The sequence below is a fragment of the Penicillium argentinense genome (genome assembly GCF_028826775.1).
Source record: "Penicillium argentinense strain IBT 30761 chromosome Unknown utg000003l_segment0_segment0, whole genome shotgun sequence".
Classification (NCBI taxonomy): Eukaryota; Fungi; Ascomycota; class Eurotiomycetes; order Eurotiales; family Aspergillaceae; genus Penicillium; species Penicillium argentinense.
Window position 1 is genome coordinate 2,170,211 of NW_026622662.1, and position 24,512 is coordinate 2,194,722.

The 24,512-nt window shown below is 50.2% G+C and overlaps 9 protein-coding genes across 9 annotated transcripts; 4 read left to right on the forward strand and 5 right to left on the reverse strand.

Moving 5' to 3' along the window:
* Positions 1–1,222: 1,222 nt before the first annotated feature.
* On the reverse strand, positions 1,223–2,428 carry N7532_002917 (Zn(II)2Cys6 transcription factor domain-containing protein; the record flags this gene model as incomplete). Its single annotated transcript, XM_056615411.1, has 1 exon — positions 1,223–2,428. The coding sequence occupies one exon, from the start codon at positions 2,426–2,428 to the stop codon at positions 1,223–1,225; it is 1,206 nt and encodes a 401-aa protein (XP_056478383.1).
* A 735-nt stretch (positions 2,429–3,163) lies between these two features.
* On the reverse strand, positions 3,164–4,991 carry N7532_002918 (sugar porter family MFS transporter; the record flags this gene model as incomplete). The annotated part of the gene is made up of 5 exons (XM_056615412.1): positions 3,164–3,830; positions 3,887–4,356; positions 4,412–4,516; positions 4,587–4,825; positions 4,889–4,991. The coding sequence occupies 5 exons, from the start codon at positions 4,989–4,991 to the stop codon at positions 3,164–3,166; spliced, it is 1,584 nt and encodes a 527-aa protein (XP_056478384.1).
* Positions 4,992–5,541: 550 nt separating this feature from the next.
* N7532_002919 (uncharacterized protein) lies at positions 5,542–9,140 on the forward strand (the record flags this gene model as incomplete). The annotated part of the gene is made up of 2 exons (XM_056615413.1): positions 5,542–8,381; positions 8,432–9,140. 2 exons carry the CDS (start codon positions 5,542–5,544, stop codon positions 9,138–9,140), a joined length of 3,549 nt encoding a protein of 1,182 aa, XP_056478385.1.
* A 1,417-nt stretch (positions 9,141–10,557) lies between these two features.
* Positions 10,558–11,196, reverse strand: N7532_002920 (histidine phosphatase family protein; the record flags this gene model as incomplete). The annotated part of the gene is made up of 1 exon (XM_056615414.1): positions 10,558–11,196. The coding sequence occupies one exon, from the start codon at positions 11,194–11,196 to the stop codon at positions 10,558–10,560; it is 639 nt and encodes a 212-aa protein (XP_056478386.1).
* A 972-nt stretch (positions 11,197–12,168) lies between these two features.
* Positions 12,169–13,928, reverse strand: N7532_002921 (chromate transporter; the record flags this gene model as incomplete). The annotated part of the gene is made up of 4 exons (XM_056615415.1): positions 12,169–12,797; positions 12,852–13,432; positions 13,501–13,607; positions 13,692–13,928. The coding sequence occupies 4 exons, from the start codon at positions 13,926–13,928 to the stop codon at positions 12,169–12,171; spliced, it is 1,554 nt and encodes a 517-aa protein (XP_056478387.1).
* Positions 13,929–16,471: 2,543 nt separating this feature from the next.
* N7532_002922 (uncharacterized protein) lies at positions 16,472–16,754 on the forward strand (the record flags this gene model as incomplete). Its single annotated transcript, XM_056615416.1, has 2 exons — positions 16,472–16,552; positions 16,629–16,754. 2 exons carry the CDS (start codon positions 16,472–16,474, stop codon positions 16,752–16,754), a joined length of 207 nt encoding a protein of 68 aa, XP_056478388.1.
* A 649-nt stretch (positions 16,755–17,403) lies between these two features.
* On the forward strand, positions 17,404–19,040 carry N7532_002923 (class I SAM-dependent methyltransferase; the record flags this gene model as incomplete). Its single annotated transcript, XM_056615417.1, has 11 exons — positions 17,404–17,430; positions 17,486–17,544; positions 17,610–17,666; positions 17,731–17,760; positions 17,814–17,855; positions 17,932–18,007; positions 18,069–18,109; positions 18,160–18,185; positions 18,239–18,425; positions 18,494–18,922; positions 18,977–19,040. The coding sequence occupies 11 exons, from the start codon at positions 17,404–17,406 to the stop codon at positions 19,038–19,040; spliced, it is 1,038 nt and encodes a 345-aa protein (XP_056478389.1).
* Positions 19,041–20,097: 1,057 nt separating this feature from the next.
* N7532_002924 (arsenic resistance protein) lies at positions 20,098–21,437 on the reverse strand (the record flags this gene model as incomplete). The annotated part of the gene is made up of 4 exons (XM_056615418.1): positions 20,098–20,754; positions 20,811–20,897; positions 20,951–21,093; positions 21,146–21,437. 4 exons carry the CDS (start codon positions 21,435–21,437, stop codon positions 20,098–20,100), a joined length of 1,179 nt encoding a protein of 392 aa, XP_056478390.1.
* A 909-nt stretch (positions 21,438–22,346) lies between these two features.
* Positions 22,347–22,763, forward strand: N7532_002925 (arsenate reductase ArsC; the record flags this gene model as incomplete). The annotated part of the gene is made up of 1 exon (XM_056615419.1): positions 22,347–22,763. The coding sequence occupies one exon, from the start codon at positions 22,347–22,349 to the stop codon at positions 22,761–22,763; it is 417 nt and encodes a 138-aa protein (XP_056478391.1).
* Positions 22,764–24,512: the final 1,749 nt, after the last annotated feature.

A 24,512-nucleotide genomic window follows, 5' to 3' on the forward strand; every position in this document is an offset into this window, starting at 1 on the left:
ATTGGTTCCCCTTGGTAGATTAGCCCCATTCTTGCATACAATGCCATACTGTATCAGCTAGCTGCGACACATCAAAAGACCGAGCAGCAGCAGCGACCGAGGTAAATCTGCCATTCTGAATAGCTTTGATAGCAAGCAGAATACGACCTTCCTGTTGAATTGATTTTTGAGCTTTTTCTGAGCGTTTTGGAGGCATGGTGTTTGTTTGAAAACAGAGGGTTACTACGGAGACGAAAATTGCGAGGCGGTGACCGCGTAGCCGGGATGACCGGCTAGCCGGGAATCACGTTATAGACTTTGCCTTTAAAGATAATCGTTGGTGGAAGCGCCCACCCTGAAGCGCTGATTGACTCGATCACGGTTACCCAGGTGCGATTTCCTGGCTGTAGGACCGATCTTCGACCGTAATATTCTGCTCGCGTAATAACTCTCGCGGTTGCGGTAAGGCCCACCGCGAAGCCAGTCTCGTCAAAGTTATAGATATCCCCCAATAGGATACCGTATGTAGAGATCGCGGTTTGTACGGTAGTAAACCACTCGCGTATGACTTTTGGATCCTCCTGTTGTGCGCGCTCGTAATTATATCGCCGTGAAAAGCGAGATTTAATCTCTGGATGGCGCTCGTCAAATTTTGTGACCCAATTTTGGCCAATCGGTGTAGTGTTGCTTGTACCGCGAGGTCGTAGTAAAAAATCAGCCATTTCTTGCACTGTAGAGGGTCTAGGTGCTCCGCCACCATCGTCCATTGATAGAACCTATTGTAGAAGTGAGTTATCTTCGATTTCTGTCAATTTATGGCCATTTGGGCGCGTTTCAGCGCGACTTGTAGTACCGCGGAGCCGACGCGTGAGCGTACAACGGTTGACTTGGAATCGCACTGCAGCCTGCCGAATCGAGCTGATTTCCTTGTTTTTTATAGTTTGTATGTCCAACGAGATACGACCCTCTTGTTGTATAGCATTTTGGCTTGATCTGACGCGATTTAGAGACAAGGTTGTTGGTGGAAGATAGAGGGACGTGTGGAGACGCGATTTTTTGGCTGGGTGGCTCACTCGGCGGTGTGGCTCACTCGGTGGTGAATTACGTTAGGGAGAAACGAAGAAAATCTGTATGATTAGGATAAGTTGACAGCAGTAGTGGTGCGGAATGAGTTCGTATATCATGAAGCTAGGAAGAGGAAATTTACGTATATATCTAAAATAGTGCCACTGGCCATATCACATCATGATCTTGTTTGCTGACTAGCTTGTGCGAACAACATCAGTAGCACCGCAGCTTCACCCGCCAAGGGCTGGTCCCAGAAACGACGCGACCGAATCTGCTCCACAGCCACCCGATAGCAGGTCTCCAGCAACTCCAATTCTCGCGGTCGACAGTTATCTTTCATCCGTAATCCCACCGCTATCGCCATGTACACGTGAAACTTGGCCATGGAGACCGGGTATCCATCTCCGGGAGTGTCAGGTCGGTGCGACGGACCGTCGATGATATCGAGAAAGATCTGGAACATGTCATGGCCGAGGGGATATCCCATTCCGGGGGTCTTTTGGAGGAAAATATCTAGAAGGGGCTGGATTTCCACGCTAGTCGGCATGCCACTGAGATTGTCCGTCTCGGGGGGCGGGAAGAAGCTGAAGCTCTGTGGTTTGATGTCTTCTCCCATGTCGACCATTGGGAAGTTGGGGTTCGAATGGTCCAGCTCCAGATTGTACTCTGAGATTGACATTGATGACCGTCGCGAGCGGGGCGATTCTACCACGTTCCCTGGTGATAGATGGGGGATAGAATCATGTCCGGGCCACGGAGACACCAACATCGGGGGAGATAACGTCATCCCCATGTTTGGCGGCAGTAAGCGTCCGTCAAACATGGGGGATAGGGGACTCGGAGCTGCAGACACTGTGGACGACATGTAGGACGAGGACGGTGGTGATATGTTATCGACAAAGTCCACCACTTTGATCCGAGGGATGTCCAGCGTGGAGGGACTGCTATCGGGGAACAGGTGCCCAAATGACTCGGAATCAGAGTCGGCATACTTCGGCGGCGCCAGGTCAGTGAGCAGGTGAAGAGACGGCGGCGAGGGATGACGTGCTGAACGATTATCTCCAGAGTATGTAACCGGCGGGTTTGGTAACCCGGTGCTCAACTCAACAATGCGCGCTTCCAGCTGTTGTACGCGCTGCTCCAGCGCCGCCTGGCCATCGCTGCTCTTCTGGGGTCGTACGCAATGCAACGAGAAACGGCGACAAGTCGCACACGGCGTCTCCCCATCGCATCGAATCTTCCTTCTCCGACACCGCTCACAAGCGATGGTGACGGGCTTCGTCCGCGAGGTCCACGACCCAGCTGGGTCATCCCCCACGGTGCGACGGCGTTCAATCCTGGGGGGTATTCGGGTCCGCGACGTGCGAGACACGTCTTCCATCATGGGCGAGCCAGCCACTCGTGTTCATGATTGACAGACGGCCAAAGGAGCAAACAAATGCCGTCAGAGCAGGGCAGAGAGGTGTGTTCGAGGGCAGAACATCAGCGACGACAGGTCCCTATCGGCGATGGCGATGGCGAAAGTGGTTTTGGCGAGAGACTGGCTGCGGGTGGGAAAAGAAATTGCGCAGGCGTTCCCAGCCGACCGCGAGCGTGTTCTGCTTGGCTTAGACGTCAAAGTCAAAATATTGAACTTGTTTTTCCCGATGCGGTGCCCCCGCAGTAATGAGTGAGTCCCAAGAGCACTGCCACGCTCTATCTTTTACCACTCTGGGCATGGGTACGGAGAACGGGGGCCGGCTCCGCTCGCAGGGCGGTCTGTGCCGGGGTCCGGCTTGTCATGCGTATCTCTCATGATATCTGGTGAGAAGGGGAGAGAGACCGTGGAGATGCATCACATCCTGCTGGGAATCTAGTCCGTTGCCACGCAGGGCGGGGAAGCGGGGAGAATTAATGTAACGGGGGAAGGGAATCCATGCCGAGTCGGGGGTGCGGGGGGTAGCAACTTGGAAGGGAGGGGAGTGTTGGAGAACGATGAAAGAGATAAGGAGACGAGGAAGAAAGAAGAGAGAAGAGAGGGAAAGAGAAGATACAATGGAGATTCAATCCTAAAGAGATGTATGGATGGAGTGGAGGAGGATACGATCATGAATTAGGGCTTACGGCTAGGATTACCCTAGATTCTCTCCACATGAGCCGTCATCATTCCTCCCTTTGCAACCTCCATGTCTTCCTTCACCCCCCATTCCGCATTCCCTGGCGCGGGCTGAGCCCCGAACAAAACCTCCATATCCTCCAGCGACTTCCCCTTGGTCTCGGGAATGAACCACCACGCCCAAAAGCCCATGCACACCATCAACGCGGCAAAGAAGAAATATGTCCCGTATCCCAGCGAGGTGATCATATATGGCGTAGTGCGGCTGATGATAAACGACCACAGCCACTGATTCGCCGTGGTCAGCGCCACGCAGAGCATGCGGATGTCAATCGGGAAAACTTCGGAGCAGATCACCCAGGTGATGCCCTGCCAGGTGGCACAATAGATTAGCCCGTACAGGTAGACACAGACCATGGCGATGTAACTCCATGCATTGCGCGCCGTGTCGCCACGAGCTGCTGCGCCTTCGGGGTCCGCCCGGAAGACGTAGCCCCCGATATACCACATGGGCAGACTGCCGACGAAGGCGCCCCAGATCAGCCCGCTGCGGCGTCCCACTTTCTCGACCAGCCAGACGCTGAAGATGATCATTCCCAAGGTTTTGGCCACCCCATAAAACCCCGTCGCAAACAGTTTCGTATCTGTACCTGTTATTCCCAGGGTTTCAAAGATCCGGGGCGAGTAGCTGTGGCAGGGTTAGCGGTGCATGCGTGCCCCAAAAGCAAGGGAAGTTGCTCTTACTATGTGATGATATTGACGCCGGTCAGGTTCTGGAACGCCATCAGCAGAAGGCCAATGCCGATCCGGTTGCGGGTGCCTCTCTGCCACAGTCGGTGGACGTAATTCCAGAAATCATGCTTGGTTCCTGCTGCAGGGACTCCGATCTGGATCTGCTCGCGGATCTGCTGCATCTCATCCTGAATCATGGGATGATCGGCGGGAAGCTTTCGGATCCAGATGAGGCTGCGCTCGGCTTCCTCCCACCGGTCTTGCTTTGCATACCACCGGGGGGTCTCCGGACACCAGAAGATCCCCAGGAGTAGCAGACCACCCGGCAGCAGCTGGAGACCCAGAGGAACCTGCCACTGCGCCATCTTCTCTGGGGGGATGGTGCGATTGACGATATAGTTGATCCAGAACCCCCACATACCGCCCCCCTGGGAACAAATCTCGAAGATGCCGACCAGACGACCGCGAATTGAGGGAGGTGACTAGATGGGCTTTATTAGATCCGTCACAATCCCATCTAGTGCACAGCTAACGTACTGTTTCCGCGATGTACACGGGAACCTGCAGGGACACGGAGCCGATGCCAAACCCAGCGATGGCCCGGCCGGCATAGATCATGCCCAGATGGCCTGAAGCAGCAGTCTTGTTCATTCCTTGTGTATTAGCTATTGAAAACATCTTTCTAGTGACTAGTGATTCAAAGGGGTCTCACCATCAGACTTCCTCCCACGCAGAAAATGGAAATGGCCATCACAATGGCCATCTTGCGCCCAAACCGTTCGGCCAAGGGGAAGGTGAGCAGAGACCCGAAGAAACAACCAGCCTGGAAGGTCGACACGATGTTCCCTTCCAGCGTGTCAGTCTCCAGGTCGGAGACACGCTCCATGCCAAAGTCACGGCGGAAGGGCTCCAAGGCCATGGTGCCTCCGATGACACTGGTATCGTAACCCACTACCCCACCCATCGCATTAACCATTCGCCCTCAAGGACATGCTCGGGGTGAAGTGGACATACTGGCAATGGCTCCCATACTCACGACCAGGGCGATGAGATGCACGCGCCAGTTGCGCACCTCAGGTGGATCGTTGCTGTTTTCGGCATGCAGATTGAACCCCATGGTGGGCTATGCTGGTCACGATTCAGACGGAGAAAATAGACAAAACAAGGCTTGCATTGTTTGGCAAGGCGAAACTGTGGAGATGCCGGGGCTTTTCTATCGGATTCACCCCGCGTTTTTACCCTGGAGCACGGCCATTCTTGCGGACGAGATGCCTCACGACGGAGTCCTCCCCCGCGTTGGTAAGTAGATCCCCCGCAAGCCAGACATCCTTCGTGCTGGTTCTAGCCAGCGCTGGTGAAACCCCTCTGGACTAGATTACAGCTAGTCATCGCGATCATCGATGGCCCTCCCTGCATGGACGGGCTTGGCCCGTCTGGGCCTTCTTGACAATCTCTTGGCATAGCAATGCTGGACCCCATAACGCGGCCGCCGAGACCGAGAGAGTGAGACTGTGCAAAGGTGATCGTTCACCTCCAGAGTTTTATCATGGGAAGTCGTCGCTCAGCGGCTATAACCCTGGCCGAATTCTCTAAACCACGAATGGCTGTGGATGCACGACTAGTAGTTCTCTCGCACCAGCGCCAGGAACCGTTCGATTTTTACCACGATGGAAGCTCGAAGAACGCAGGAGCCAGGCGATCTAGGCGCAAACTCGATTCCTGAGATTACCGTCCAGGTGCCCGACAATAACAGTGCCTCGGGCCTCACACTGGGCAACGACGATACCCTCTCCCGAGATCGATCGAACAGCAACCTGACCGCCATCGAAGGCCAGACAGGCCGGGATCGAGCCATGAGCGGCAGTACGATGGCCCCAAGCAGTCCGCAGGACGACATATGCAAGGAGAAGCGGGCCTCATCGTGTGGAACGTCGGGCATCTACTCGGTCAGCGAGCTGGAGGAGGCGCTTCGACCCGACCCGGGCTCCGAGGGCGATTTCGAGGTCAAGGACAACCCATTCGACTTCTCCCCGGGACAGCTTAACAAACTACTCAACCCTAAGTCCCTCGCCGCCTTCGTTGCGTTGGGTGGATTGCCCTCGTTGGTCAGGGGACTGCACACGGATGTCTCGGCCGGTCTCAGCGTGGACGAGTCTGTCGTCAGCAGAGGGAATACGGAGGATGCTGGCGGCGTGGCATCGAAATCAGCTTGGAAAAAGCCGGCCGACGTGTTTGACGATCGAATCCGAGTGTTCAAGCGCAATACCCTGCCGGAGAAGAAAGCCACGCCACTGTGGAAGCTCATGTGGATTGCATACAACGACAAGGTCCTGATCCTGCTCACCGTGGCCGCCGTAATTTCCCTCGCCCTGGGCCTGTACGAAACATTTGATCCGAACCACTCCAGCGGAGGAGAAGGGTCTCACGCCAAACGAAGCTCCGGGATGGGACTCGATTGGGTGGAAGGATGTGCCATCTGCGTGGCCATTTGCATTGTGGTGTTGGTGGGGTCCCTGAACGACTACCAAAAGGAACGCGCCTTTGTCCGACTCAACAAGAAGAAGCAGGATCGGGAGGTGACCGTCACTCGCTCGGGAAGAATGGTGCGGATTTCCGTTCACGATGTCCTAGTGGGTGATATCTTGTGCCTAGAGCCGGGAGACTTGGTCCCGGTGGATGGCATCTTCATCGACGGCCACAACCTGAAATGCGACGAGTCCTCTGCCACCGGTGAATCCGACCAGCTGAAGAAGACCGGCGGCGAGCAGGTGATGCGTCTTCTGGACGAAGGCCACAGCCGGGCCCAAGACTTGGACCCGTTTATCATCTCCGGAAGCAAGGTCCTCGAGGGAGTGGGCACCTGTTTGGTGACATCTGTCGGCATCAACTCCAGCTTTGGAAAGATCCTCATGGCCATGCGTCAGGATATGGAACAGACCCCTTTGCAGAAGAAGCTGGACCGTCTCGCCGGTGCTATCGCCAAACTGGGTAGCAGCGCTGCCCTGCTGTTGTTCTTCGTTCTGCTCTTCCGGTTTCTGGGCAACTTGTCAGGCAACACCGGTACCAGCTCTGAGAAGGCCTCGCAGTTCACAGATATCCTGATCGTGGCGATCACGGTGATTGTCGTCGCTGTGCCAGAGGGCCTCCCCTTAGCTGTCACTCTCGCCCTCGCCTTCGCAACCACCCGGATGGTCAAGCTCAACAACCTGGTCCGCGTGCTCAAGTCCTGCGAGACGATGGGCAACGCCACGACCGTGTGCTCCGATAAGACAGGTACTCTCACGCAGAACCGCATGACAGTGGTCACAGGAACCTTCGGCGATGCCACCTTCGACGACAAGGGCCAGACAGGCAAAGAAACAAGATCAGCAGACTTCGCCAAAAACCTCCCAGCCGAGCAGAAACAGATGATGATCGGATCGGTAGCGATCAATTCGACCGCGTTCGAGGGCGAAGAAAACGGGGTGCCGGGCTTCGTCGGCTCCAAGACTGAAACGGCACTGCTGGGCTTCGCTAGGGATGTACTGGGAATGACTTCTTTGGTGGAGGAGCGTGCCAACGCCCAGACCATCCAGCTGATGCCCTTCGACTCTGGCCGCAAATGCATGGGCGCCGTCTTGCGCTTGCCATCGGGTCACTATCGCTTCCTGGTCAAGGGTGCCGCTGAGATTGTTCTCGGTTACAGTTCAACCTCCTGGACCTCCGGTGGACCACGACCTATTGATGGCACCGAGCGGGAGCGACTCGAAAACATCATCCTCTCCTATGCAAAGCAGTCTCTCCGGACGATCTCCCTGGCCTATCGTGACTTCGCCGCCTGGCCTCCAGCGGAGGCTGTCGACTCCAGCGATCCGTCGTCCGCCGACCTCAGCCTGCTGCTAAAGGACATGTCTCTACTCGGCGTGGTTGGCATCCAGGATCCCATCCGTCCTGGTGTGCCTGAAGCAGTAGCGACGTGTCATCATGCCGGCGTGATCGTGCGCATGGTGACGGGCGACAATATGGTCACGGCCAAGGCGATCGCCACCGACTGTGGGATCTACACGGATGGTGTGGTGATGGAAGGCCCAGATTTCCGCCGTCTCACAGACGAGGAGTTCGATGAAGTGCTACCCAAGTTGCAAGTTCTGGCTCGATCCTCCCCCGAAGACAAGCGAATTCTCGTCACTCGGCTGCGGGCGATGGGCGAGATCGTAGCGGTCACTGGCGATGGTACCAACGACGGACCGGCTCTCAAGGCCGCCAACATCGGTTTCTCCATGGGCATTGCAGGCACGGAGGTTGCCAAAGAAGCCTCCGCTATTGTCCTGATGGACGACAACTTCGCTTCTATCCTGACGGCCTTGATGTGGGGACGCGCCGTCAACGACGCGGTGCGCAAGTTCCTCCAGTTCCAGATCACCGTCAACATCACCGCCGTCTTGTTGACCTTCATTTCCTCTGTGGCGGATTCACAGATGCGGTCGGTGCTGACCGCGGTGCAGCTGCTGTGGATCAACCTGATCATGTAAGTTACCCCTTTTCCACCTCTCAAGACAATACTAAACATCTATATAGGGACTCTCTAGCTGCCCTAGCACTAGCAACAGACCCCCCAACCGAACAAATCCTCGACCGCAAACCTATCAAAGGCGGCGCCCCCCTCTTCTCAACAACAATGTGGAAGATGATCATCGGCCAAGCCATCTTCCAACTAACCGTAACCCTAATCATGCACTTTGTCAAAGCTCCAGGCTTCCTGGACTACGAAGACGATGTCCGACGCTCCGTCGTCTTCAACACCTTCGTCTGGATGCAAATCTTCAACGAATTCAACAACCGACGCCTTGACAATAAATTCAACGTGCTAACCGGTCTCCACCGCAACTGGTTCTTCATCGGCATCAACATCATCATGGTCGGCTGCCAAGCCGTAATCGCCAACTACGGCGGCGTCGCCTTCAGCATCGTCCCCATCAACGGGGTCCAATGGGCCATTTGTATCGTGGTGGCTGCATTCTCCCTCCCCTGGGCCATGGTCATCCGCACATTCCCCGACCCCTGGTTTGCGGCCATTGTCCACGTTGTCGGCAAGCCGTTCGTGATGGTGTATCATCCGCTTAGTCGGGGGATGCACTGGATCTGGCGGCCGTTTGCGCGCAGATGCCGTCGTCTGGGACAGATGATGAAGTTCAAACGCAAGGATGAGTCCGAGAATGAGTCCGAGAATGAGTCTGATGCTAGTGATGTGGAAAAGGGGACTTCGACAAGGCATACGAATGATTGATTGATTGTGTATTTACGATGACCTGCCCCCATGGGCAACGGTTTATGTTTATGGATGGCTAGCTCGCAGTGCCTGGATGTCATGTCAGAGAAAATCCCGATACAGGAGGAGGCATTTGCCTGAGGTTAGGTTGGTTAGAAGATGACGTTGGCGGAACTAATGTCTGAGCTAATATTATTGCGTTTGGTATACTTCATGTCTTTCGGTTGTGCTTGTTTCAATGGGCTGCTCTCTGATAGTGTGGAAGAGTAGCGGGAATATCAAGGATATCAGGTATCAATACGGCCCTCTACTGGATTTACACGTGTAGGTTCTACTAAACTGCAGTGGTTTGTTCAATCAAGTATACGCAAGATTCCATTCATGGATAGAGCAAAGGATGGGATCGATCCAGTACTAGTGCTCGTCAACTTGAACCAGAGGTATAGACAGACGCTATAAGGAGAATTCGGAGACAAAGGCTAAGGCTTAGATTTTGTGATAGGAGACTTGGAAATCAAGTATGTTAAGGTCGACCGAAGCAGTTGAGTTGAGACAAGGAAAGGAGGGTGCTGAAAGACTCCCGGAAGAAAGGGCGGAAGAAGCATCTTATAGGCGCTCGACCAGGATTGGCGAAAAGGAGGGGGGCCTGGGTTTAGATGCAGAGGGGAGCCATTTTGGGCGTCGTTTTGGTCGCCAGTGGAAACGGGGGGGACCAATCGTTAGTTAGTGTAGTGGGGAGACCCCCTCCCCTACTACATGGGTGCCATCCAGACTATGTGACATAGCCGGCAGTATACAGTGGCCGGATAGCTAGTTCTAGAATACACCTTCTTACACCTCCCCGACCTGACCCCTACATTTGGGCTTCTCGCTGTTTCCTGATTGCTACGCGTGGGTTTTGTGGTGGTTTTTCTGCTGAATCGACCCGCACGTCTCAGCGCGTGCAGCCATCGAGCGTTCCCCTCTTCAATATCTACTTAGTTACATTACTAGTTAATCAGACAGTTCTATCTCTTTGACTGATCTCACTCTTCTTCCACACATTCCTGGTTATATGATTTAGCATCAGTCAGCTTGCTTTGTCATCGGATACCAGCCAATGCTGACAATTCCTCATCCTGACACGTATATCAAGTGGAAGAAAGTGCAGAATAGTACTGGAATAACTGGAACATGCGTATCTTACAATTAAAAAGAAGACATTTTCAGCTGTATAAGAGTCACGTGGGGGTTGGAATAGGGTAAATTAGCGAGAGTTATGCTAGTGCGGTTATCTTGCGGCTAGCTATGGCTAACCAAAACCGCAAATTGCGGGTACGGTTAGCAAAGTGGTAACCGCAAATGCGGTTTTGCCGCACTCTATTTAAGGCATTATGGATTAAGGGAACCGAATTTCAACACCGAAGAGTTCGGGTATTTGATAATCTCAGTCTATTTATATTTCACGCATAACGATACCAGAGCTATGCTTTTCAAGAGTATAACTCGCCCAGCCTGCTTTTGGTAGATCAATGTCTTCATCTCCAGATAGGAATTTCATAAAAATTCCATGCGTCACAATCACAACATGCTTCCTTTCTTGATTCTTCAAATAATCAGAGAGTTCTGCCACGCGAGATCTCACTCTCTTCGCCCGCTCGTTCACTGCTTCATCTTCTGGGGCATAAAGACCCTCTTTCACTTGCCAGCCTTCCGCTAAATCTTTGAAGTCTAGTCTCGGAAAAGCCGCTTCCAGGGCCTGAGATGTGGATCCAGTGTCGCATGGAAGCGCGCTTCGTTCCTGCAAATCTGGGTCCAAAATCAGGGTCGCGCCATTCTCTATACCATGCCCAGAGTCTGGATCGAAGTAGCGTTTATCGAGGACGTGTTGGAAGGCAGCGAGAGTTGTTTGAATGGTACGCCGTAGTGGAGAGGAGAGGATGATGCCCACATGTGAAGCATGAGGGAACGTTTGGGTCAGCTGCGTAGCTTGTTGAAGACCGAGTAGTGTCAAACAGGGATCAAGACGAGAGAAGTCTTTAGAAACATTGTGAACAGATTCCGCATGGCGGACAAGATGGATTTTCGAAGTCATACTGTAGTTAAAGGATTTGGACGGAATGGCTGCGACGCTTTATAAGAGGCATAGCTCAAGGAGATGGTAGAGTGAAAGTCGAAAACAGATTCCCCTTCGAAGACTCAAATATTCTTCCGCAGACCGTAATTTAAACTGCTTTAACTTTGTTAGGGCCTAGCCATAATCCATTTCCTTTACAATTGGTGTGAATCTTACCGGACATCCCAGTCCGGATTAGTCGGGTGTCGGGTACGAGTCGGGAAACAATGCGAGTCTCCACAGGGAAATCTGTTTTCGACTCTCCCTGGAACCTGATGAAGCAATGTCCGTGGTCTATTGCGTGATGCTTCCTAGTTTGGCTTAAGTGGCTATTTCATATGATCCTTGGAAGGCCCACTTGCCGATTAGAAATGCCTGCGGCACTCCCAGGAGCGTATGGAAGCTCCTCGAAATCCCCGAGAAGTTCCTGGTAGCCGTATTGGCACTGGGATCAGTGTAGATATTCCCAGCCATAATCCCATTCCAATTTACTCAGCCTGATCTCATCTTTGAATGTTCGCCCAACTAGTCTATTTGCCGATATTCTCCCTTTCTTTGCCTTTCATGAGCTTGAGTCCCAGTTCGCGCAGGTCAGCAAAATATTTAGAAGCAGCCCCAAACGTTACGGGATGAGTCCAGCCCTCCCTTTTCACAAGCCCATCAATACTTAAAAAGTCCTGGACATCGTTCCAACCCTCTGCGCCTACAAGATGGCTTCTCGACACTTTCTCAGGCACAATTTCCATCTGCTGAGTAATTATCTCCGAGAATCCCCCGGATCGTCTACAGTTTCACATTGTGTCATTGTTGATGTTCCGCTTCAAAGTTGGAAACCCGTACCAGGGCTGCTACCATATACAATGATCAGAGCAAGAAACAATTTGCACCCACCCAAGAGAACTCCATCGCACCCGAAGATGATTATCTTTAATACGGACCCAGTAAGAATATTTATCGGCCCACAGCCCCGTACCAACACAAACCCAGGATAGCACCAATAACAATAGACACAGCCGGAGGCACCTTAAACCACGCATTTCCGGCATAGGAGATGGTAGTGACAACCACCCACCATGGCTCTCTAGCAAGACTCTGTCCAGAGCTATTCTGGGATGTCAAATAACCAATCTCCCACAACCGGTAGACAGCCGTAAACACCAACCCAATTGCAGTAGCGTTTACTCCCCTCAAGATGTGAATGACAAACTTCTTCCTCCGCAGCACGCTCCAAAAACTCTGGAACGCAACAGCCAGGGCAAGACCCGGCACGAAGATTCCTAACCAGCCGAGGAATGCGCCAAAGACCGTGGGGAACCCCGTGGGTTGCAGGGCCAAGGCACCGAGGAAGACAGCGAAGTTAAAATTTGGTCCTGGGAAGGCTTGAATGATGGCTAGACCGATGAGGAAGTCTCGGCCAGAGATCCAACCAGGGGCGACGACGTAGGAGCGCAGAAGTGGGATCACGACGGGGCCCCCACCGAATATTACCGTTCCGGCGAGATACATGCTTGTGAATAGATCCAGCACTAAGGGAGGTGTGGCTAGTTGGCCTCTTGCGACGAGGAGCGCAATAAAGGAGGCTTTTCAATGTTAGTGTCGACCATGCACTTTCAATGCCGGGAATAAGACGTTACCAAAGAAAACCGTCACTATAGCAAATCCAGTGCGGATTCGAATCACATAGTTTGGTGACTGGGTCACTTCGGTCTCGGCTGACCGTGCTGAGCTCGACGCTCCAGCTGTATTGACAGGCAAACTGCTCGGGGCTTCCAAATTATGCTTCTTCCTTGAGCGTATCGTCACATTTCTCTCCGCTTCTCCAGGCTGTATAGACTCCATCTCTACAGGGGTCGTATTTGCCACCTCCGAGTCCATGGGGCGGTTGCGTCTATTCCGCCAAGCAGTCTTGGCCTTTTGGACTCGGGCATACAGCCATCCATCCCAAACAGCGATGACTAAGCCACCGCTAAGCATCAGCACCGGGAAATACCATAGCGTGTTATAGCAGAGACCAGCGCAGGCACCGAAGATGATCAGAATGCGAGAAATTTTGTCGCAGATAGCCTTTTCCGCGAGTTGTACAGCAGATACCGCGACAATGCCGACTGTCGCAGCGTTGAGCCCAGACAGCAAGGCGTAGACGGGCTCGGGAAGAGTACGGCTTAGATTTCCAACGCCGACTGAGAGGGCATACATTCCAATTGCACCGGGCAGACTATAACACGATTAGTGGTGACCATAATGTGTAAGGGTAAAGGACAGCCTTGCCTCCAAATAAGGAACGCCATTAGGGCCGGTATAACTCCCGCATGGAGCAAGGTAAGGCAGAACAGCATCTTCGTACTTCCAGGGCCAGGAAGGCCTTGACAGATAGCGAAGAGTTCTTGATACTATGAACAGAACGTTAGAAGCAGTGCTCGGACGGAAATGCCAGATCTGGCTGCGTGGTAATACAGTACGGTCTGCTCATCTACCCACTGCTCTTTCCCACCCTTGCACTCGACAAACCTGCCATGGAGGATTTGGAAGTGTACGGGAGGGCCTCCGAACGCGGTGAATCCCAGGTCCCATGTACGGAGAAACACATCGGTCAGACGTTGGGCGAGGGGTCTTTGGCTGTCATTACGTCGCGATTGGGCATGAGATGACCATTTGCGACTCAATGACTGGATGGAGAAGACGTATTGCGACAGGGGAGCTGGGAGCAACATGTTCAGAACCTCTTTGTCGTGTTGTTCTCCACAGGCATTTCCTAGGTCGATGTCTCGGATAGATCGATGTTTCCGTCACTTACAAATTTAGGGGGATAGCTGCAGTTTTAAATTGGAAAGTGGAACGCAGAGGAGCTTGGCGTAGCTGTCATCGTCCGTTGGTGATTCGTCATCCTTTCTTGGCATTGCGTGCTGGTGGCACACCCATTAACGTAATCCACAGGCGAGCCGCGCACATGGGCGAGTCGCGCATCCCAAAACACATAGTAAATACGATAAATTACAACTTCATATCTCAACCAATATATATGATTCCCATCTGATTTTTGGTTTATAGATGCCTATTAACTTAGTGGTACAGCTAATATATGTTAGCCTGGAGCTCACCTGATAAATAATACATCAGGTTACCAAAAAATACATATTCAGTGCAATGAAAATATGTATTTTTGGTAACTCTATTTTGTACATCATCTACTTATTTATCAACCTCGTTAGCGAGCTATATATACGCCTGGGAATAGTCATCTTTAACCAGGCTCTGGAATATCTTGTTGTTGGTGGGATATGAAGTTGTAATTTATCGCATTTACTATGTGTTTTGGGCTGCGTGACTCGCCCATGTGCGCGGCTCGCCCGTGGATTACGTTAATTGGCTGAGCCTATTACTAAGGTGCGCTTCGGGCTCCGCATGTAGTTAGACTCGTTTATTACGAGGCGTTAAATTGAATTGCCTGCGCCGTGAACAGTATATGACATTTGCATATTACCCTGGCGGCCTTCTCGACACTAGCTTCAAGGCGCTTTTGGTTTCCGACTCAACATGATCCAAATATCCCGCCACAGACGCCCGCTCAGGACCTTCATGTGCCAGAACCCACGTTCTCGAAGCGCTGCAGCAAATTCCTCAGTTTTCGCACGCTTGGTCTAACTGGTATTACACCAGTCAAGAAAAAAAGAATTCAGATAATCAGCCCTGGTCCTCCTCGGAGTAGTAACCAGTTATATCTAATAAAACTCTTGTGTTTTACAAAATAACCCCTCAATTGGGCTGAGGTTTGGTAAGTTTTTCACACCCTTAATATGCCCGCATTTACCCACCCAAAATCTCTATCTTCAAACCTACCTGGCGAAAATGGCCTTTGGCAATCTCTTCTTTGCACGACTATATTAATACACCACTCGAGGAAGACGTCAATCCCTTGTTCAGTGTCCCTATCACAGTAGCTACGGTGACGCTTAATAAAACTTTTAAGCTCAGCGAGAAATTATTCAATGGCATTTAAATCTGGTGAACAAGTCGGCAAATAAACCAACTTCACCTCTCCATCTGCATACATCCGTGCAATTGACTCCGAGTGATGGAATGATGCATTTGCCATTACCAGTACGGATTTAGGCACCGGCCATCGATCCCGGTTACTGGGATAATCATGGGGGCTTGGATCACGTGCATGCCTATATACCTGTTCACCAGTCTACTTGTATCTTACACAATTAACTCCCCTCAACAACATGAACACTGAAGCATCACTTATAAATCAACACCGACCCACGGGTTGGTGAACAGGTATATAGGAATGCACGTGATCCCAGCCCCCATTATTATCCCAGTAACCGGGATATTTCAACAGTCGGGTTTTCGTGGGCGGGTAAAGAAATTGAATACCCAACCCAAACCCACGTTTGGCGAGGTCTAGTCACATGTTGTACTAGTAACGTGATTGTATCGTCGGTTTATAGTTTCTCCGAATTGTCATACAAAATAGTGCGGTAAGGGAGTCACTTCGATTTCAGACTAGCTTACTATCTCATTTGTGCATGCAACTGGGGTCTACAGCATGTTCCGACATTCACCATGGCCGCTACAGGATGCCGTACCCGGCGGCCACCCCCTGGTACTTTTGTCTAGCTTTTTTTATGTTATCCTGGTGGTACAGTACATGTACAGTGGTACCGCAAAAGTCTGTGAACCACCCCCCCCCCCCCCCCCCCCCCCAAAATTGACCGCTCCCATCTCCGCCTTCCTGAAACAGGCAAATACATTCTGCCGCGTTGAGGTATCGCGCTCGCGTCTCTTTCTACACCCCTCCACATCACACGATGCCTCGTGTAAGAGCTTTACCACAGCGCCCAGTGCCTAAGGGCCTCTCCCTACACCTCCTAGGCCACCTACTCCTCCACCTACAAGCACACCACGTCGCCGGAATTCTGAATAAGACCCTAATCTACGTACCCAGATCACTACGTTGAAAGAGATCGCTGGGTGGTCTTATAGGGAAATCCACAAGAAATTCCCTGATCTACCACTCTCAACTATCAAAATGACATGCCTATGGTCAAGACTTCGGCAAAAAAGCTGTCTTTGAAGCGATCTAGACGTCCAAAGATTAATGAAGATTCACGAAACACCCCCAGTTACATATGAAGATCTACTCTCTGAGGTCAGCAATAAGTGCAAAAAAGACTCAATCGCTCGTCTTCTCTGTGTTGAGAACCTTCGAAAGTGGCGAGTCTGAATCGACTTTATCTAAGTCCTGAACATGCTGAACAACGATTGGCGTGGGCTTTACGGTATCAACACTATACAGAGGATTTTGATCGTGTCTTCTGGTCTGACGAATGTACAGTTGAGTGGTATCGGACTTCGACCCAAGTGGACATTTATTCGTCCTGGAGAGCAAGCAATCCAAAGCGAAGTCTATCCAACTCCATACCGAGGATTCCAAATTAAACAGATGTTTTGGGCTTCATTTTCTGGCTCCCCTCAACGAACTGCTCTTATCCCACTTTCTGGAGATCCGAATTCACATCGACGAGGTGTAAATCGCTTTGTTATTCTTGATTTATATTGCCGAATCTTACCAACTTTACTTGTTGATCCAAGGTCAATTTTTCAGCAAGACAATGCTCCATCTCATACTGCAATAATTTTACGCGAATATATTGCTCAGCTTGGACGTGAAATTATGATTTGGCCACCTAATTCACCAGATCTAAATCCAATTGAGAACCTCTGGATGCTGTTGAAACAGAGGATCTATCAAATCAGACCAGATCTACTACACATGCCTAATAATGATGATACATTAGAGATTCTGATCACTACAGCAAAGGAGGCCTGGCAGCAACTTGACCTTAGCATTCTAGAAGGTCTATCAGATAGTATGGCACGTAGAGTGCAGGCTATTATTGAGTCTAATGGATGGTACACTAAATATTAGTTATATTTGAATATTACGAGTTTTTTTGGTGTGGCAGAAAATAGCGGTGAATAAGGGGTGGTCACAGACTTTTGCGGCGCCACTGGAGACCAGACTCGATATTTCTCCTGAACCGCGACTATGCCGTTCTTTCCCCACCCCTCCCCTCCACCTCACCTACTATCGGCCTCTCCTTTTCCCAGCCATCTCCTTTCCTTCCGACATCGACGTCGACGGCTCCCCCTAGCCTTTAGGACAATACCACGACCATAATGGCCGATATGGAGCACATCGCGGTGGTAAATGTCCTTTCCCATATTCTGATGTGGTTCTTTTTTCTCACGTCTCGACTAGGATCCTGATTTCTACTCCCTGGAAACTGGCGCGAGTACAGACCCGCTGGACTTTCAGTCGTGAGTGCCGATTGCTACAATCAAAACATAATTATGGTCACATTCTCACTTGAGATTGTCTTCAGGGAGACCACCTCTCTTGCGTCCACAATCGCGAAGGGACGGTTTGAAAACGGGCGAAGGTCAGTATATTGTAGTGTACTTTCAGTCCACAAGGGTGTCTCCTGGTACTCACCTGAAAAGTAGATACCAAGCCACAAAAGATGATGATTACTGGTTAGTTGCTATGCATTTATTTGGTCTTTCGTGGAGATAACTAACATGCTCAGGGGTCCTTCTGATGAGCAGCAGTTCGAAGCGTTCGAGATCGGGTAAATCGCAATTCCCCCTATACCTTTCATGTCCCACCAACTAGAAGGTCTACGATCTAACCAAAACCAAACTCAGCCATATGGTGTTCCTCGTGTTAGACCACTATCAGGATAATCCTCTTTTTCGCGCCCCTATCGGCGATTCGCCAAAGGTAAATAAATCCATTACTGAGGCCATGCTCGCTTGAGCGTCCCACTAACATCAAAATGTAGCATATTCTAGACATCGGAACTGGTCAAGGGAGTTGGGCAATGTAAGTCAATGAGTCACACGTTTTATGAGAGCAAATAATAATTCCTTAAGTGACGTTGCCGATATGTATCCGTCAGGTATGAGATTTCTTGAGTCAGCCTCCTTCTATTCTTGGACTGATACGAGTTAGCTACCGTTCGAGGCGTGGATCTCTTCCCCCCACCGGTCACATGGATGCCCCCAAACTGCGTTTTCGAAGTGGATGATGTGCTTCGTGAATGGACATGGAGAGAGCCATTTGATTTTATTCATATACGTCTAATGTATGGCGCCTTCCCTCCTGAGGGATGGGACCAGTTGTACAAACAAGCTTACGAGTGAGTTTTGATCCTGACTATTTAATCCAGTGAACTAGTAGAGCCTTATATCTTAACTTCTGGTATAGTGCCCTCGAACCCGGTGGCTGGATTGAGCAGATGGAATTTGACGTGCGAGTCCGCAGCGACGATGATAGCTTAAAGGAAGAACATCAGCTATGGGGGTGGGGTAACATGTTTATTAAATGTGCTGAGCGAGCCGGGCGGTCACTTAATATTCACGAAACGATGCGCAACTCAATTGAGAAAGCCGGATTCGTGAAAGTGCACGAGAAAAAGAGCAGGATCCCCTTAGGACCTTGGCCTAAGGATAAGGTACTGAAGGAGGTCGGACAACTTCAGTATGCCCACTGGAACGCCGCTTTAGAGGGTTGGGCGATGTGGCTTCTCACCCATTTTGGGGAGCCCGAGCCGTGGACGAAGGAGGAGGTGCATGTGTTCTTGGCTAAAGTGCGTGTGGAGCTGAAGAATCCACATATTCACGGGTATAACTGGATGTAAGTTTTCTTCCGATTGACGCCGCTGAACTATTTTATGTTAATAAGATTTAGCAACCGCGTGTGGGCAAGAAAACCCACTGAAGAGGAACTGAAATCGAAGGAGACAAGTTTTTGAGTCAAGACATCGCCAGAGCTCTGACCATTGATGGACACCAAGGAAAGCACAATATCCTCTTAGTGAGGTAATGACAGGGATGTGGAACAGAGCTGTTCACAATGTGTCAACAGCCCCATTGTTCGCTGAGTCCAAAGGTTCCCCGCTAACCATCCAAGACCTATACGATCCTTCTATGCTTGGGAACCCATCCTTAGTGCCACATATATCAACTTTGACCGACTTATTGTTGGGACAAGCATCAATTAGATCTTGGAAATGTCAACTTTCGCTCCAGGAGCTTTTATTCTAAACTGGGTACTCACCCGAGAAATCTTGGCCTTTTAGCTTAGTGTTGTGATATATCATTTTGTACCGAAAGACCTCAATACCGGTGTCAAATTGAATTTGCTGTTTTACTTGTTTAGCCAACTGGCCATGTTCCTGAGGTCAGCGTAGGGGCCTTGCACACAACGATAGGTGTTCGAATTCATTCTTTGGAACATACTGTTTCAGCACCTCAGAAATAAAGGAGTCTGCCGGCTAAATGAAGATTGTACAGATTATTTATCTCAGTGACATAAGGCGGAGAGGTCAAGCATAAATACATACTACACTTGTTATCTGGAACCTACTTAGCGATCTCACGTCTATAACGTCGTTGATGTGCAGACAGGCGGTGCACAGTTCCCACTGATTGGCCGATTGATACTTCCTGTATGTCATCGTTTGACAATGGAATGTCACTGACAAGACTATGTCGCAAGGAATGTAAACGGAAGGAATCACTAGAGCTCCTCCAAGATCATCTAGATTAGAGATCACTCCTTATCTGCGTGTCTGTCATGTATCTCAAATCAATTCTTGTTAATGTAATATCGGCTAGCATTGACTATTAACTTTATTACATAGAAACTGGTTAAATAAACACATGCCTTGCCATAGTATGCTTCCAGGCACTAGCATTTTTAATATTGATCAGTGAATGGCAACAAGGTAGCCACCAATAGCAAACGAAACGATATGGATCTGAAAGTTTAATTCAGCTGCAGAATGGGAAATTTTCCAGTTGTTTGTTTTAGTCCTTCCAGCCAACTCGTTTAGCTATAAATTTGACAACATAGACAAGGCCAAGTAGTACCGGGACCTCAATTAATGGCCCGACAGTGGAGGCAAGCGCTTGGTTGCTATTGGCACCAAATGTTGCGACAGCGACAGCAATCGCAAGCTCGAAATTATTGCTGGCAGCGGTGAAACTTTGCGTGGCAGCCAACTTATAACCAAACCCGAGCTTATAGGTCACAAGAAGAGTCACGAAGAAGACAATAATAAAATAAACAATAAGCGGAGCGGCGACTCGGACGACCGATACAATTTGATGAACCACCTGCCGGCCCTGGGATGCGAATAACACCAGGATCGTGAAGAGGAGCCCAAGAAGCGACCATGGGCCAGCCCACTTCAGGAAAACCTGGTCGTACCGACGTGGGCTGGTGATCTTTCGAAGGGTAATGCGGGTGATAATTGCAGCACCAAGAGGGATACCAAGAAAAACTGCCACACTTGTGGCAGCGGTGGAGTAAGATAGTGTAACTTGGCTGCCTGAGTGACTGACGACCTTGATGAAAAAAATGGCCAACGGGGCGAAGAGCACCATTTGCAACAGGGAGTTAATCGCAACGAGAATAGCGCAGTATTCACCGTCCCCTCCAGCGAGACCGGTCCATATAAGAACCTATTAGCAATAATAAATTAGTTCAGTTCGGGAAATGTAGAGAAAGGGTAATGTACCATAGCAATGCATCTGGCCAACCCAACTAAGATCAAACCTTCTCGAAGCTCTGGCTCATCCGGTAGGAAAGCCCATGCCAGTGCGAGCTAGGCAATATAACGTTAGCAAGTTTCGCCGTGGCGAGTCGAAAAAGTCTCACCATCAAGAAAGGCGCAATAATCCAATTAACAAAGATACTAAATGCAATCTGGACCCAGATACCGCGCTCTCGGAAGATATGGTGTAAAGATTCGTATCGCACTTTGCAAAGAATGGGATACATCATGACCAGGAGACCGATCGCTTGTAACGTTTAGTTGGAGATTGCACTGTTAAAGATTTTTTGTGCACATACCGATTGGAATAGATACCCCGACGAATTTTCCCTTCTGAAGGGCGGGTCCTATATTCTCCACAAAATTTCCTAATATGATTCCGATTGCCATGGCAAGAAAGATCCATACAGCCAAAAAACGATCTAGCCAACCAAGCCCTTTAAAGGCTGATATTTTGGCTGTAGAATCCTCGGTTTCATTTTTCCTTTGTTTTTCAATATCATCGATTGTTGACTGATTATTCAATGTTGTGTTGCGAGATTGAGGTTCGGCCTGTTTTGCCTGAGGAATTCCGGTAGACATATCTAGCATCAGCAGATTAGATGCGTAAGATGCTTCACCTGCGGACGACCTCTGGCAGATAAGGAAACTAAAGGAAAACCAATAGTAAGGCAGTGGGTGCTCGAAAATCTGCATCAATGGAGCGGAGTAGTCAAATATGTAGAATCTGGAATTTCGCCTTCAGGAGAGAATCTACCGCTAGTCCTGATATAGTAAGTCTGGTTATTCGTGATAGCCAATCACACCAGGTGGATGACAGTTTCCCAGCTTTGTCCAATCATAACCAAGGAGTGACATGGCGGCAATGCTCTAGGCTTGTGATTTGTCAGTGATGAACATCCCGGTTTCCGCTTCCAAAACCTTCGACCAATGATAGTGTCGGGGTGACATTCATGTTGCTATCCAGAGATAGGCAAGGGTGATGACCATGCAAAGTAGTTCTCATTGACAGTTCCTATGTGGCTCGTAATACAGTCAAGTCACCAGCTGTGAGCACAGACTTTTTAAGTAATGAATGCCTAAGATCATTTTTAAATGACCAGACGGTATTTTTGCCTATGGCAATCAATGTAGACTCTATTTAAATGCGGTTTTGGCATGTACTGTGACTACGGCTCACCAAAAGCCCCTGGTCAATGGCTAGTGAGTTGTGGGGCGACAGCCCTGCATAAAGAATGTTCTAGTGTAAGGAGAGATTAATTGTTCCCCTTTTCCAGCCAATGCTTGGTGTATAAAATCCAAGAACAGCCATTTTGTCCCTCCTGCTTCTACACAAATTGGGGCACCACCATATCTTTTTTTTCGTTTAGTGATAATCTATCTTGAAGGCACCTACTATTCATACCCGCGAAGTTCTGCTATCGTGGATGATTTCACCCCGCATATTCAACTAGCTACTCGCCAGGACTACTCAACGCATACTCGAAAGGCATGCTCATCATGGCTAATAAGCCCAGTGTCTTATTTGTCTGCGTTCATAACGCTGGACGCTCGCAGATGGCTGCTGGCTTCCTTTGCCATCTCGCAGGTGACACTATTGAAGTTCGCTCCGCCGGATCGGCCCCAGCCGACTCTATCAACCCCGCCGTTGTCGAAGCCATGCGTGAAGAAGGAATCGATATCAGCAAACAAAACCCCAAGATCCTAACTGCCGACGCTGTGCAAGCCAGTGATGTTGTCATTACTATGGGATGCGGGGATGTTTGTCCTTTCCACCCTGGCAAACGCTATCTCGACTGGCAACTTGACGACCCTGCCGGGCAAGGCTTAGACGCTGTGCAAGCTATCCGTGACGAAATCCGTCATCGTGTTGAGAAACTTATCACTGAAATTCGGCCTCATGGTTCAACAATTTGAGGATGCCGTACACAAGACCCGACTCTGTGGTGACATGGCAATATTCGGCATGTGTTAAGGATGGTGAATGGCCGTGTGGCTGGCATCTCCATTATTCTGTACTACGTATACTTATTCTTCTGGCGGCTACGATATCACTTCCGCCGCATTACCTTAGCGGAAGAAAAATGCAAAACAGCATGGAGCATTTCGCTCCAGAATAGTCCCTAGAGTACGTCGAAAAATGGTGCAGAAAAGAGGAACTATCCATTCACCTCCTGATGAGGCTGGTACCCCATAATATAGAAGTTGTGATCAACATATGCCTCCGAGACATCTCACGGGAAATACATGGGTGGCGATCCCGCATCGCAGTGAGTTTACACTTGGGGTCTCGGGTGTCTCTTTTGTTACGGAGCAGGGTCGGTTTTGCGACTCGTACAATACCTGAAGAGGAAGTTGTAGCATCAGCATTGCATATTTATATTCCAGAGTTTTGATGCTTTGAGAAGGCCCACCTTCTACAACCCCAGCAGTAGCTACCAAGCTGGAGATATCACAGATAGAAGGGGCTCGATAAATCCACAGCAAATATCGGCCTGAGTGTGACGTCATGTTGTGCGCCAATTGTGAGTCTGGTCAAAATGAGTCAAAACTGAAGGCCTTTCATCTTTCATCTTGTCAGTGCGGTGACTTGCAGGCTAGAGGCCCGTAAATCTGGCAGAAGCCGTCTTCCTAGTCAGCAAGCCAGATTGATTTCCAAGTAGCCTGCGGAGCTGAGATTCTGACGAGCAGTAATTCTGGCCAGGGGATTTGCAACCTTTCATTGACGTTATATTCAGGAAGTACAGACCGCTAATCACTGGAGGCTTTATTTGGCGGGTTTTCCTTAATGGACATCATTACACTAACATACAGTAGCTACAGTATAGGCCTCAGTGACTTGAGCGCAGAATGCTTAGATAGACCACCTGCATGGAGACCATGGGGCGTTGTTTTACTACCTTACTGATTCCGAACGCGAGCGCAACAAACCCCCAGTCCTCCCATTATTTTCCGACTTCTGTACCGCTCATAACCCAAAGCGAGCTGGAAGTCATGCGAGTTAAACACCATTCAGAGTCAGAGTATTAAAGTCTAGCCAGTGCTGGCCCTGACGTAAATTCAAGGCCGGTAATAGGCACTGCTACGTGCTCACAGGAAATCCCGCATTGATTTTATTTAGAACTAAATACAACACCCCATATACCCATTCTTGAATCTTGAAGATCAAGTCTCCAATTTCTGGACGTCATATGGTTCATCAACTGTACGGCATAGCGATGGTGGTTTTGTTCTCGTTTCTAGAGAATGAGTCACAAGTAGGGAGGGATTGAGTTCATCACGAATCCTCGGCGGGGAGGTAGCAGAATGCCAATGAAGGCGTAACAAGTATTTCAGGAAGCGAGCTGTGACGGACTAAAATTGGCAAGCTCCATGTGTGTAAAATATGGAGACACTCGCTCAAGCCGGGTCTACTGTAATCAAGCCCCAAGGCCCAAGCTGGGCTGAGACTTTGGATGGTGTATGCGTGGCGCGGTCGGAGACCGCATTGGTGCTAGCCCATCAGATGCTCTCACCAATCACCAGACAGGTTCTTGCCACGGGGGAATGGTGCCAAGAGATATTGTGGCCAATCACTAGTCACAGATGACATAATTCTATGCCGAAAGACTAACGTAATTCACGGCTGACCGGGTCACACGGTTGAGCGGGTCACCCCAAAAACAC